At 31.2% G+C, this 12,528-nt stretch overlaps 1 protein-coding gene across 1 annotated transcript; it reads right to left on the reverse strand.

Moving 5' to 3' along the window:
* Positions 1-2,204: 2,204 nt before the first annotated feature.
* Positions 2,205-12,323, reverse strand: LOC106067598 (CTD nuclear envelope phosphatase 1-like). The gene is made up of 7 exons (XM_013226798.2): positions 12,124-12,323; positions 9,808-9,874; positions 8,841-8,956; positions 8,601-8,672; positions 7,204-7,320; positions 5,677-5,788; positions 2,205-4,885 (listed from the first exon to the last, which is right to left on the reverse strand). Exons 1-7 carry the CDS (start codon positions 12,220-12,222, stop codon positions 4,740-4,742), a joined length of 729 nt encoding a protein of 242 aa, XP_013082252.1. The 5' UTR covers positions 12,223-12,323; the 3' UTR covers positions 2,205-4,739.
* Positions 12,324-12,528: the final 205 nt, after the last annotated feature.

Genomic DNA, 12,528 nt, shown 5'->3' on the forward strand with positions numbered 1-12,528 from the left:
ATTGGTTAAAGGTTGGCACAATCTTTTTTCCTACAAATCAGTGATGGCTTTCGAGTCCAATATTTGCCGCACACAAGGCAGCGATAGGTAGGGTCTGTTGCAGAGTAGCCTGCTTTTTTTTTTCCCTTTTTGGTTATCTGCTTTTTTTTGCTGATATCTGATCTCCTTGTTTTGTAACTTGAAATATTAACATTCACAGCTTGATGCCAAGAGGGGTGACCAAGAGCTACTGCTTCCCACTGGTGGATGTGAATTTCACATTCTTTGAGGGGCTTTTGAGAGGGTGCTTTCTAGCACACAGCTCCCCATAAAAAAGTCATTTGGGGAGGCAATTTTCAGGCATACAGACTACATGTCCAGCCCTTCCCTTCATAGTTGGAACGTTTTAACTGTGGCTTGCATACTGTTCACTTGTGACAGCTGTAAGATCTAAAAATCTGGTATGTGGCCAAACCAATTCACCCAGTGAATTGTCCTTAATGGAGGTAGGATTTGGCTTGTTAATGTGGTGGGAATATAAGCAAATAAAAGTGAGGAAAGGACTACAGCAGTTTCAGTTTCCTTGAAGTGCTGAGTCCTCTCCATGATCATACTTGTTCTTCAACTCAAACTTAAGGCAGCACTTGCACCTGCCACACAGAAGTCTACCATATTTACTGATATGGTCATGTTTAGCTCAATGAGTACATCTAATATATTATATAAGAGTCAGTAAATACAAATCAATGAAGCTAATATATTCTATCAACCAGAGGGTCCAAATCTGGGCATGCAACATTTTGGAGCAGCCTTTTAGTGCAGAGGTTCTGACAAAATTTATAAAACATAAAACCTTTTTTTTTTGTACAGTTAACTAACTAGACTATGGTATATATTGTATTTTTTTTAGCTGGCATGCTGGGCGTCACATACTCCATGTTCAAAATATTGTTGAGTTTCATACCCTTAGTTTAGAGAAAGCATCAAGCAAACATATACGAAACCCTGTAATTGGCCAATGAAGATAGAACTACATATTAAATATTAACTGTCTAAAACAAAATTAAGTATTTCAGTATTTAATATGTATATATTTAAACTAAAAAACAACTTTTAATTACAAAAAGGTGGGAAAAGTAGGGGATTAAGTTAGTTATATTTCCTAAATTGTTAAATGAAATAGGATTAAATTAATAAATAAACAAGTAATGTTCATTGATTCTTTTCATACTTTTTAAAATTTATATCTCTAAATGTACATCAAATGGAAAACAGGATCTCAATAATCAAGCAGATTATTCAAAGTGTACTAGAGGATATAAAAAAAAAAAAAAGCTAAGCATTTTAGCTAATTATATTCACTAATGGCATCAAACAGAATAATTCCCCAAATGCCTTTTTAATTTTTTTTTGATAATCCATAAAAAGCTAAAAAGATTCTAGAAAAAAAAAAAATCACCCTTTGGGTCAGGATTTTGTGATTTTACCATCACAAAAGAGATACAAGACACAGATAGTAAAGACAAACAGACACCAATGCTCTTTTGTTCCCCTGGCAATCAAATAATTAAATACAATTCAACTTTCTGATATAAACTTTTCATGAGTCTTGTGTGAATGTAGGCCCTACATTTTTATATTTTTAAAATTGTTTTGTTTTGTTTGGTGTAATGTATAAACTGTAAGACAAATTTCCTTATGGACAGTAAAGATTATTATTCTTATTATATATGTATACAATGCCTCCTCTTAACTTTTAAAAAAATATTTTCATTTATGCATTTTAAAGGGAAAGAAAGTTACTTTAGTTAACTTTCATCATTTTCATTTTAAAAATCTTTTTAAAGTAATTACCCTTGCCTTGCCTTAATAATTAAGACAAAGCAAGATGTCAGCTGAGACAGATTAGTTATAGTCATATATTTGTTTAATCTTCATACTGTATAGTCAGTTGTGAACATTTTATATTGTAACAAGTCTTTCTCAAAAGTGGTGATAGATATCAAGTAAGATGTGTAAATAAAAAACAAATATGCAAGCTAAACTGGTCAGTGATCTGGAAGCTGCCCATTGTCTCTACCAGAACCATCACCACTATCAGTCAGATGGGCAAGCTGCAGGGACAGTTGGAGATATCCACCCAGAACTGAGATACCTGGAAAAAGCTGATTGGTGGCCTAGGCCTCAGAATAGACCACATCAAGAGATACAAACTAAAACATTGCTTCATTCTATATAATTATTTATTGGCATTTCAATATTGTTACATGATCAATTTACACTAATAAAATTCAAAACACTTCAAAAACTCACAATGTAAAACAACATTCACATGAGCTGTACATACACCAGAGACAGTTCAAATACAAGTCCAACAATGACATCTGCACTCCCATCTATGGACATTCTGTTTAAAACATATGAAGAGATAACTGATAACTGACACTTTGGTAATGACAACAAGTGATCTGATCAGCTGGAATCTAATATGCAAATCTTGTGAAGATTTCATTATAAATAAAATATACTAGACATACATTATCTACAAACTAAATAAATATATTCTAGTACAATGTTATAGAACACACACAAATATTGTAATTAGTCAGTTGACATCAGCTTAATGCATTTGCCATTTGAACGCAAACAGAAATAATAGTTATGAAAAAAAAAAATACATTCAGCTCTAGCTCTATAGAAAGCACTTAGATTGAAATACAGAGTGATACATGATGGTTTCTATCAGACGTTCTATATAAAGAACTAGTCAGAAACATACAATGGCGTTATGTATGTATTCAATGACGCTCCATGATAAAATGTTCCTATAGACCACCCGATACTAAAAGCACAACAGAAATGGCAGGCCTGAGATATGTTTCAAAACAAAATGATTTAAAACTATTTACAATAATTCAGGAAAAAAAATATACCATATAATTAATACACTCAATCTTAAACCTAGGATTTTGTGGCTGAGTGATAGCGCTGCTGACAACCCTGGTCTTGCTGGTCTTCAGTGTGCAATTGAGAACATTATATGCTCAAAAGAATAGCTGCTAATAGATCAGGAAAAGTACAAATGATTATTCATAGTGCTAAACATACACAAAAAAAACAAAACAAGCTTACTAATTGCCCACAGTACCCTAATGTTTAGAAATAGGAAATTAAAACTATGACTATGAGAGGAAAAAAAAGTGTATAAGATGCGATTTAAATACAGGTCTGAAAAATGTCCACATATAACATTCATCTAATTTTTCTCTATGCTAAGCACAATTATCAATCTATATTTAATACAGAAAGATATGCTTACGTAAACCAGAAGTATTCTTTTCAATACATACAAAAATGCACAAGTATAAAAGAGAATACTAAAAAAGTGTCAAGAAGTAACCAAATCTCATTACATGTAGAAAATATTCTCAACTTACTGAAACATCCGATTGAACTTTTCTGCTTGAAAAGTAAAATGAAGAGACCATAAAATGCCTACAATTACTTTATTAATTTAAAAAAAAAAAAAAGATTATTAACTGATAATAAAAATGTTTTAAAACAATCATCAAGTTAAAGCTGCCTCCGTGAAACGAAACATGTGCATGTGAAGTACAACAACGATAGCATCTTGCATCACAGGGAGTTTTTCCCTGGATGGCAAGAGTTAAATACATACACACACATGGACCAAAACAATTATAGCGCCAATACCAACACTTCAAACTAAACATTGTCATCAGTCAAGTATTAGCAGATACACATAGACCAAGTGACACAATTTCTGTTTTAAGTGTTGCCAGTCAAAACTTTTGAATATTTGGTATAATCTTCTTTAGTTGACATAAGTAAATTTTGGTTCAGGCCATGCAGAAGTGAATTTTCATATGATAGGTATTGAATGTTGCTAGTTCCAATATAGCAGTTGTTTTGTATTATGTAATAATTTCTAAATTATTACAAAATGTTCAATAAGTGTAACAAAATATTATGATACAAGTTTCACCATCCAGAAAAAAAAAGTCTATACAGGATAAAACAATATTTAAAAAAAAAATAATCCAACTATAATTAAAAAAAAAAAACATAGTTCTTACTAACATATTTAGCAGAAGTCACAAAGTTTGTTACAAATGTACAAATGTTATCTCCCCTCCCCTTGATTTACATACAAGAAATCGTATTAGCTGTACAACATTATTGAGAGATAAAATAAAAAAAATATATAAAAAAAAAACACAGAGAGAAAGCAACAAGAAATGTTATACATGGATTACAACTCAAAGTTCACAGGACTTTAAGTGTTCAGAATCACAGCACAAGATTGACTTTGATAATGTTTTTTTTTTTCAAACTGATATCACCAGCTTATTGCTTTACTAACACAAGCAGGTATGTCATTATACAGGCATATTCTTAAAGAATCTAGATACTTGATGTATATATAGTCACAAACTTGACCCCATTAGAATAATAAATGACTAATCTATCACACAGTCACATGTCAATTATTGGTGGTGATATTTTTTTCTAAGAGCCTAGAATCATGGTATGTCTACAAAACAGCTTTGTGGCTAAACATCAATAAGCAATTGAAGAAATATATTCAGACAACAATGAGCTATACATGAATGTGGTCTTAACAGTCCCTTGTGTTAATAATGGGAATGAAAAATATTGTTGCGCATTTGTGACCAGTCAGTAAATATTTCCTCCTCAGATTATTAAACATATACACTTTTTTGTTTGTTAAATATGAACTACCAGTTCCTTGATAAATGTAGATTTCTTCCTAGAACAGATCTGACATCATTGCAAAAGCGAAGGGCGTCTAACATGGGTAGAAGACATAGTAGTGCAGTATCTCTGGCATCACTGAACCAGGATTTGATTGGGATGGCATTATCTGTAATAAAGTTAACACACATTGAAATAATAACATTAAGTTGCATTTTTAATTAGCATACATATATACAGACAAAATTTTAAACACCTTGAGTATGGTCACCAAGACAAATTTTCTACAAATGTTTTGTGACTGCTATGTGTTAAACACAAACCCTTCCTCCTGCCAGGCACTCAACTTAGCCAATTTAAATAAATGTGTTTTAAAATTCTTTTTTGTTTTATAGCTTTCCTTTTTTTTTTTTTTGCCCATTAAAATTTTTGGGTAGATTGTCACAGATAGTTTTTCTCTCATATAACAGGATAGTGATTTTAAAAAGGTAAAGAATCATTGTCTAAATATTCTTCATGAAAAAGAAACAACTACATGAATTTTTTTTGTGTGAAGTTCATTTCAATATGAACAGAATATAAATACACAGAAGGGATTTATTTTAATAAACTGAACTCCTATATCTCAGATGACATTGTAAGATGAGTTTTGATTGCCTAAATTATAGTGAAAGGATCCCAAACCTCACTTGGCAAACTACATATTACATCTTTGTTTTCTATACTTAATTCATAATAGATTTCTAATAGTTTTTTCTTAGATAAATATTTTCACTTTAGAGTTCAATACTCGGGTAAGAAAGGGATCTAGCAATAAACTTGGTAATAACAAGAACATTTTAAACCAAGAACAGGTTTTAATAAAAGAAACTATAGCTAATAAAGTAAAAAAAAAAAGTTATACAATACATATAATAAACATACAATAAATGAGAATTATCTGAATCAGTTATTATTTACCTGGGAACATTCTGTAAGCTACAGGAGAATTGTCTAATATAAATATACTGGAAAGATCTGGATTGATGGCTGATAAATCCTTTGTATAACTTCCCATATCAAGATTACAATGCTGAAATAAAAAAAATAAAAAAACATTAAATACAATAGAGATTCTCTAACCTGAAAAGATTAAATATTTAAACTTCTGGAGCTCCATAAACAAAGAATATCCAACCAATTATAGTCAAACCTTATGATTAGTCATAGCAAATGCTACTCCCATGTGTTTGAATTGAGTTTGCGTGGCTTGACATAAACATTTCTACAAAATTGCAACGTAAAGCTTATTAAGCCAGCACAAGAACAAGTTAGTAATGTTTAGGTCTAGGCAATGCCTAACTAGTTCCATTTAATTTTATGCTAACCACTTGTTTGCATGTAACTTAACATTTTTCAATATCATGCATGCTGTTGGTGTTTCTCTTTAATTGTTCAGCCTCAGGGCTGGTAGGGTTAAGGCTGAAACACCTTTAATTTGCCTTTTTCCTTAGCCTCCCTGTTAAACTAAAAAACCAGACTTCTTTGTCATGTCAGGGCTTTAGCTTTTGTAGATATAGATAATCATTTCTATGACACAATTTAGGCTATATTGTTCCAATTTACCTGATACCTATATTGACATGAAATAATTTAAAATCATAGATGAGTGTTACAGTTAATGCCATAACAATGTGTGAGTGTAGTATACTTTTAAAAAATTAATCCTAGAGATAAAATTTATGGACACAAATGGGAATGTCCACTTTTTTTTTTGTTCCAATCTTACAATGCAGATTTACAGTCTAGGCAAACCAGACATTTCCATTATTCTAGGATCTGTGTGTGTTATCCTTGGCCTGCAGAAGCTATAATAAGCAGTACACACAATGCTAAGACCTAACTATATATTTTTCTTATTTGAAAGAGAAAATTTCAGAAAAAAAAAGTGAAAGGGAGTTGACTTTCTTTAGACTGATGAAATTACTACTAGAGTAAAGTTTTCTATAAAAATTTTCATTTGAAAAACAACGTCTGATCGAAAATGTGTAACATATTACCAAATTAGACGTAAATCTTTAGCATCAGCAGATAGTAATTGGAAGTGCATTAGCAAGGTCATAAAGTCTTAAAGATAGATTTTAAATTTCTTTTTTTTTCATTTGAAATAAAAGAAAAAGTTTTTTTGTGAAATGTTCTACAGAAACTAATAACTAAAATGTTTTTTTTGCTTCAAGTAATATGTATTTTGGGGGAATGGTGGCTGAGTGGTAAAGCACTTGGCTTCTGAACCCAGGGTTCTCAGGTTAGAATCTCTGTGAAGACTGGAATTTTGAATTTTTAGGATGCCTTTGAGCTCATCTTACTCTAATGGGTACCAGACATTTTTTGGGGAAAGATAACCTTTACATCATCTGTCCTACAAATCGCAAGTAATTTACATTTTCAACTTAAACTTAATACTTCACCATAACCAACTTAGTAACAAAATAATAATACTGTACTAACCTGCCTATAGTACCTCCTCTTTAGTACATTCTTTCCTCCATCTAGTTTGTCAGCAACAGCAGCCCCATAGATTTCCATGCTAGCCGTAAAGACAACAAGTTCATACCACTGACTGACCTATTGAAATACAAGACAGTTCATGCAATAGGTCCTGCAAAAGTGAATAAATAAGCACTCATCAATGCATTGACCTTTAAGCTTTGATTTTATGAACTGATGAGTTTATTTGCTTTCACATTCATTAAAATCCTTGTGTAAGTGTGTTATGGACATTTCAATGATACAGATTTATTTACAGAGGAGTGGGGATGATTCATGTATTCTTTGATAGTAAGAAACATGATATGTGCTATACTTTAAGTTACCAAACAAAGAAATGATGTCATTAACCAAACAATGAAACAACGTACATTCTTATATATTATATACAATATTAATCAGTCTAGCACAAAAAAAAAAAAAAAAAAAAAAAAGGAAAGAGTGGGCTATGTAACACATGGAAGTGTTCAAGGTCATTTATGAATAACTAGTTATTTATTCATTCACTGGTTTATTTTTAGATTGATTTTAGGACAGAATATTTGCACTGCTAGGTCATGGCTCTATGTTGTTGACAAGTTTATTTAAAACTAAGGCGTAATTGGGTATATAAAGACCTAATATTCAGCTTCGGCGGACCTCAGCTACTGTAGTAAATTTATTAAAATTAAATAGTACTGCACATTTATGAAGTATGTATATCATCATAGTGATTCCAAGTTCTAGAATAGATATTTTGTATCTATTTCGAAAATATTTATTTTTTTGAGTTTATAGTTTTAAGTAGTATCTCCGGCATCATGATATTGTTTGAGTGTTCAGAAACTGTTTTAATGAAAGAACTATACGAAATTGGAACATTTAAATCAAATATATATAGAAACAGACATCACTCTTATGTTGGTCCATTGGTATTTAGTGCATGTCTCCTGGTACAAATTCAAGTGTGTCTACACCATAATGCTACATCACAGATATACTCTTAATATGATGATTCTTCAAATAACTAATCTTACACCAGCAACATATTACAAACAGTAATTTTACACCATTATCTAAAGTATAAAACAAGCTCTAATTTAAAGAAAGTGTTAAATGTAAATTTTTAAATTTCACTTATTTTTGTTATTTTAATTTTTAAACTAGATATTTTTTATTATTCATTACAGCTTATATATATATATATATTTCGAAAATATTTATTTTTTGTGAGTTCATAGTTTTAAGTAGTATCTCCGGCATCATTGATATATATATATATATATAATGTATATAGAATAAACCCTGAGATTACACTGTCAAGTTCACATGTTGGAGTACTGGTGAAAAAAATTAAAAACTGGAACTTCATTACTTACTACTTCTAGAAAAAAATCCACATGAGGCCGCTTATGTACAAAAAATCTGACTGGATGTCTGTCTATAGTAACCTGGAGGGGAAAAAAAGGCATTTGATAACTGATATCGAATAAATGTTTTATATTAAAAATAAAGAAGACAGCCTCTCTTAGAATTAATTTTATAAACATTATATCTATTTTTTTTTTCAGAGTAAGCAAAGTAAGCAAATTAAAACAAAAAAAAAAAAAGCTTCTTACTTTTAAAACAAAATCTGGTGGAGTTCCTGGTTTGACCTGCCGCAAGACCCCATCATGATGTGAATGAATTAATGTTTCATCTAAGTCTAGAACTAAAACTTTTCTTTTCATCATACCTATAATGACAGGAGAATTCAATAGGTTACAGGTGAATGTTCAGTAAAGCCTCCTTAGTTATTTCTCTAAACAAGAGAATGGACAAGAGCACACTGAACCTTCTATAGGAGTATAGAAGATGTGCTATACAAAAGCAACAATAATAAAAAGTTATTTCACTTCAGGACATAAAGATCCATGGTTCATGCAAGGTTACCTCAGACCTAGTAGTTACTAATACATTACTGGATACTTAGGCTTAGAACAGTGATGCCCAACCTAATTCGACCAGCAGGCCATTTTCATTTGTGACACTCATGTCGCGGGCCACATGACCGAAAAGATAACAACGAAATGAAATTCATCTGAGACTAGGCCTACAAGAAACTTTGAAGAAACCCTTGGATCTAGGACTTATAACATTAATTCATGAGCTATTTGAAGTATATTTTTTTTACACGCATGGCTTAATTTCTCTTCTACGTAAAATGTGAGCAACACTGTAGCTAGCTTCACAAACAAACATATTGGTTTATTATCACGTTCCTCAAAAAATTAAAAATCCATTCACATTTCTTGTTAGATTCAGAGTCCCATTTCATAAACACATGGTACCAATCCTTCAGAGAAAAGTGAAGGCCCTAACATAGGTAACGATAAAATTTTTCAACTTTTTTTTTTTTGATGAGCGATTTTCTACACTTTGTGACAACATTTGGCATGCCGGATGTGGCCCATTAGCCATTGTTTGGGCATCACTGGCTTAGAATGACTATAGTGGAAATTATTCTCCTCACAAGTCTAATTATACTCCTTACATCATGAAATAATGAAATACAAACTTTTAAAAGAAATTATGCTGAATACTTACTAAGCCTGTGTTTAGAAAGTGGGGACAGAGCAACCACATCATATTTGACAGTCTGATGTTGTATTACCTAAAAAGGATTTTCAAATAATTTCATTTAGATGGTCATCTCAATTTAACTTCTAAGACATAAAAAAGTTTCATTTTAAAAACAAAATATTGTGGTGACAAGGGTTGGGGTAGCAGTGTGTATGTGATCAGATGAATAAGGCATGCTTCATGTACTGCTGTGAGGACCAAATGTGTGAAAGGACAAGGAACAAACCTACAGGAACAGACTGGTATGAACTCTCAAAGTATCACCCTGGTCATGGGATCAGGAAGAAAGGGCTGCTGTTTTCTGAGATTCTTCAAGAAGAACTTGATGGACCCTATCCTATATATATATATATATAACAGCACATAAAGAGTTAAAGTGTGTTGGATCAAGACCATTCTTAATAGTAGGCCTGAATATAGACCTGTGACATGGAGACCAATAGCGTGGTGCCACTTCAAAGGTTTGACCATTCGTCTGAGCGCTTTGTATGTATGCAGAAAAATTATGACAAAAAACATCAATTCCTAACTTATTATTAAAAATAAAATAAAAAGAATTTAATTATTATAATAAATTCATTTTTTGTAAATCAAAACATTTTAACTTTATAATATAATATTGTCTATAGTTATCATAGATAAATATACTTATATAAATATCTAAAGTAGATCAACAATCAAGATCTAGAAGATTAGTCAGTAGTCACTGTGTTGTGTGATGTAATTGTAAATCAATGTAGTCAGTGTAGACAGTGTGAATGTAGTCACCATGGGCATAGTCATTAGTCATGATACTACATAGTGCCATAGGCATAGTCACGTACTCAACATAGACGTAGTGTCACTGTCAGTGAGTCAAGGAAGTCAGTGTCACTGTCACTTTAAAATTTAACTTCTTATTAATATTAGTGTGAGTTATAATAGTTAGATCTACTGACTGAGTCAGTAAATTAAGTAGTAAGATATCTATACTAGATCTAGATATATTCTCTACTTCGAGAGTTTTAATAAAAATTAGAATCTAGATCTTAAGTCTAAATTAAATTTATATTAACTTTCAAAAGTTTGACTTTGACAGTGCATTATTTGACAATGGTTTGAAATAGAAAAGAAAATGAAGTTATCAAAATCTTCTTTAGTTTAAGGAGAATAAGGATGACTACTTATATTTGTATCCCTAACCTATATTTGTTTTTATTATGTATTTAAGGTCAAAGAGGCCATGTGTTTTCATTTAATTCAGACAAATTTGACCCACTTTATTTGATTTCAGGCACCATAATTTATTTCAGACAGTCTCTATATTTAGGCATCAATAAACTCAGATTTTAATTCTATATCAATATTAGCATTAACTAAATTTTAAGATCCCCAGGCATAGCCTCTCGGCCTCACATGAAATCATTAAAGATGCTTTAAAATTATGCATAAATATGAACAATAAAAATAAAAATATGAACACACTTATTCTACCAAAATTAGGTCACTGGGATAGTGACTTCTACACAGACTTTTTAATTCTAACACCCTGCCCTATTAATATTTTTTTTTATGGACTACTATGGTCAGATGGAATCAAACAACTTGGCTTATGAATCAAATAAAACAGCTCCAAAAACAGAATAAATGTTGCCGGGCTCATAAGCATAGTCTGCATAGACATAGAATTAGGCAACCAAAAAATATAGATATATCTAGTCAATCAAGTCTTAACAGTATTATTAACACTTAACCCTAGGAAGAGGTAAATTCATCCACTCCAAGTAACATCTAATCTAATAGGAAAAAACAATAACCTGACTTACACTACTTACAGTTACACATTTGAAATTCTTTTTTTCTTACATAAAATTCATAAAAAGACAGCTAAATCACTAACTGGAAGGAAATTGGGTCAGAATCATTGGAAAATGGAAAGCACATTAAGATAAATTAAATATGATTATAATGATTATAAAATTTTGATTATATTTTATTTATTATTAATTTATACAGGACGCTAGTAACTAGTTTCATATTGAATTCATATTAAATATATCAAAATAAAGATTTAATGACCACAAAAACGGCGAGTGTCCGAACTCATGTAATGTCCGGATTAAATTTAAACTACTCTTAGTCACTAAGACTTAGTGTCTTAGCATTTTAGTTTTACTCTTACTCTTAGCTCTACTCCCTCTAGTCTAGCTACCTAAGCTACTCTAAGCTAGATCTAGATTCTAGAATTTAGATGATCATGATTGACATGATGATCTGATGATCATGAGTAAGTTCACTTACTGCTCGCACTTGTCTTTTAAAGATGTAACAGATAAAGCTCCATATTTTGGCTGCTAGTACAAAAAAGCCGCGCAATCCCATAACAATATACTTTATCATGTTATTTAAAACCTATTAAAGCAAAATTCTCAATTTAGGGGAATTTTATAGTTTAACCAGCAGCGTAAGATCATTTACGCCGCCATTTACATCCCACAAACCTCAAAACTTTTCTAAAAAAAATTTCCGGTGTAGCCCATAAGCTATGCCCGTGATTCCCCCCCCCCCCCCCCCCAATCAAGTTTGTATAAACAAACACATTTAGACTTAGATCTAGTATCTATATAGTTCTTAATAACGTTCTGTGATGTCAGAAACAAAAAGATAACAAGTGTGATAACTATAAATGACAACAAAAAAAAACAA

This window comes from Biomphalaria glabrata, chromosome 13 (assembly GCF_947242115.1).
Source record: "Biomphalaria glabrata chromosome 13, xgBioGlab47.1, whole genome shotgun sequence".
Taxonomy (NCBI): Eukaryota; Metazoa; Mollusca; class Gastropoda; family Planorbidae; genus Biomphalaria; species Biomphalaria glabrata.

Bases quoted from the DNA above. Each gene is read 5' to 3' on its own strand.
- LOC106067598 (XM_013226798.2), bottom strand. From the start codon at position 12,222: ATGATAAAGTATATTGTTATGGGATTGCGCGGCTTTTTTGTACTAGCA. The intron at 8,957-9,807 runs GTAAGTATTCAG...CTGTCATTATAG, and splicing joins ACTTTCTAAACACAGGCTTA to GTATGATGAAAAGAAAAGTT. The intron at 7,321-8,600 runs GTAAGTAATGAA...GTATTTCAATAG, and splicing joins TGGATTTTTTTCTAGAAGTA to GTCAGTCAGTGGTATGAACT.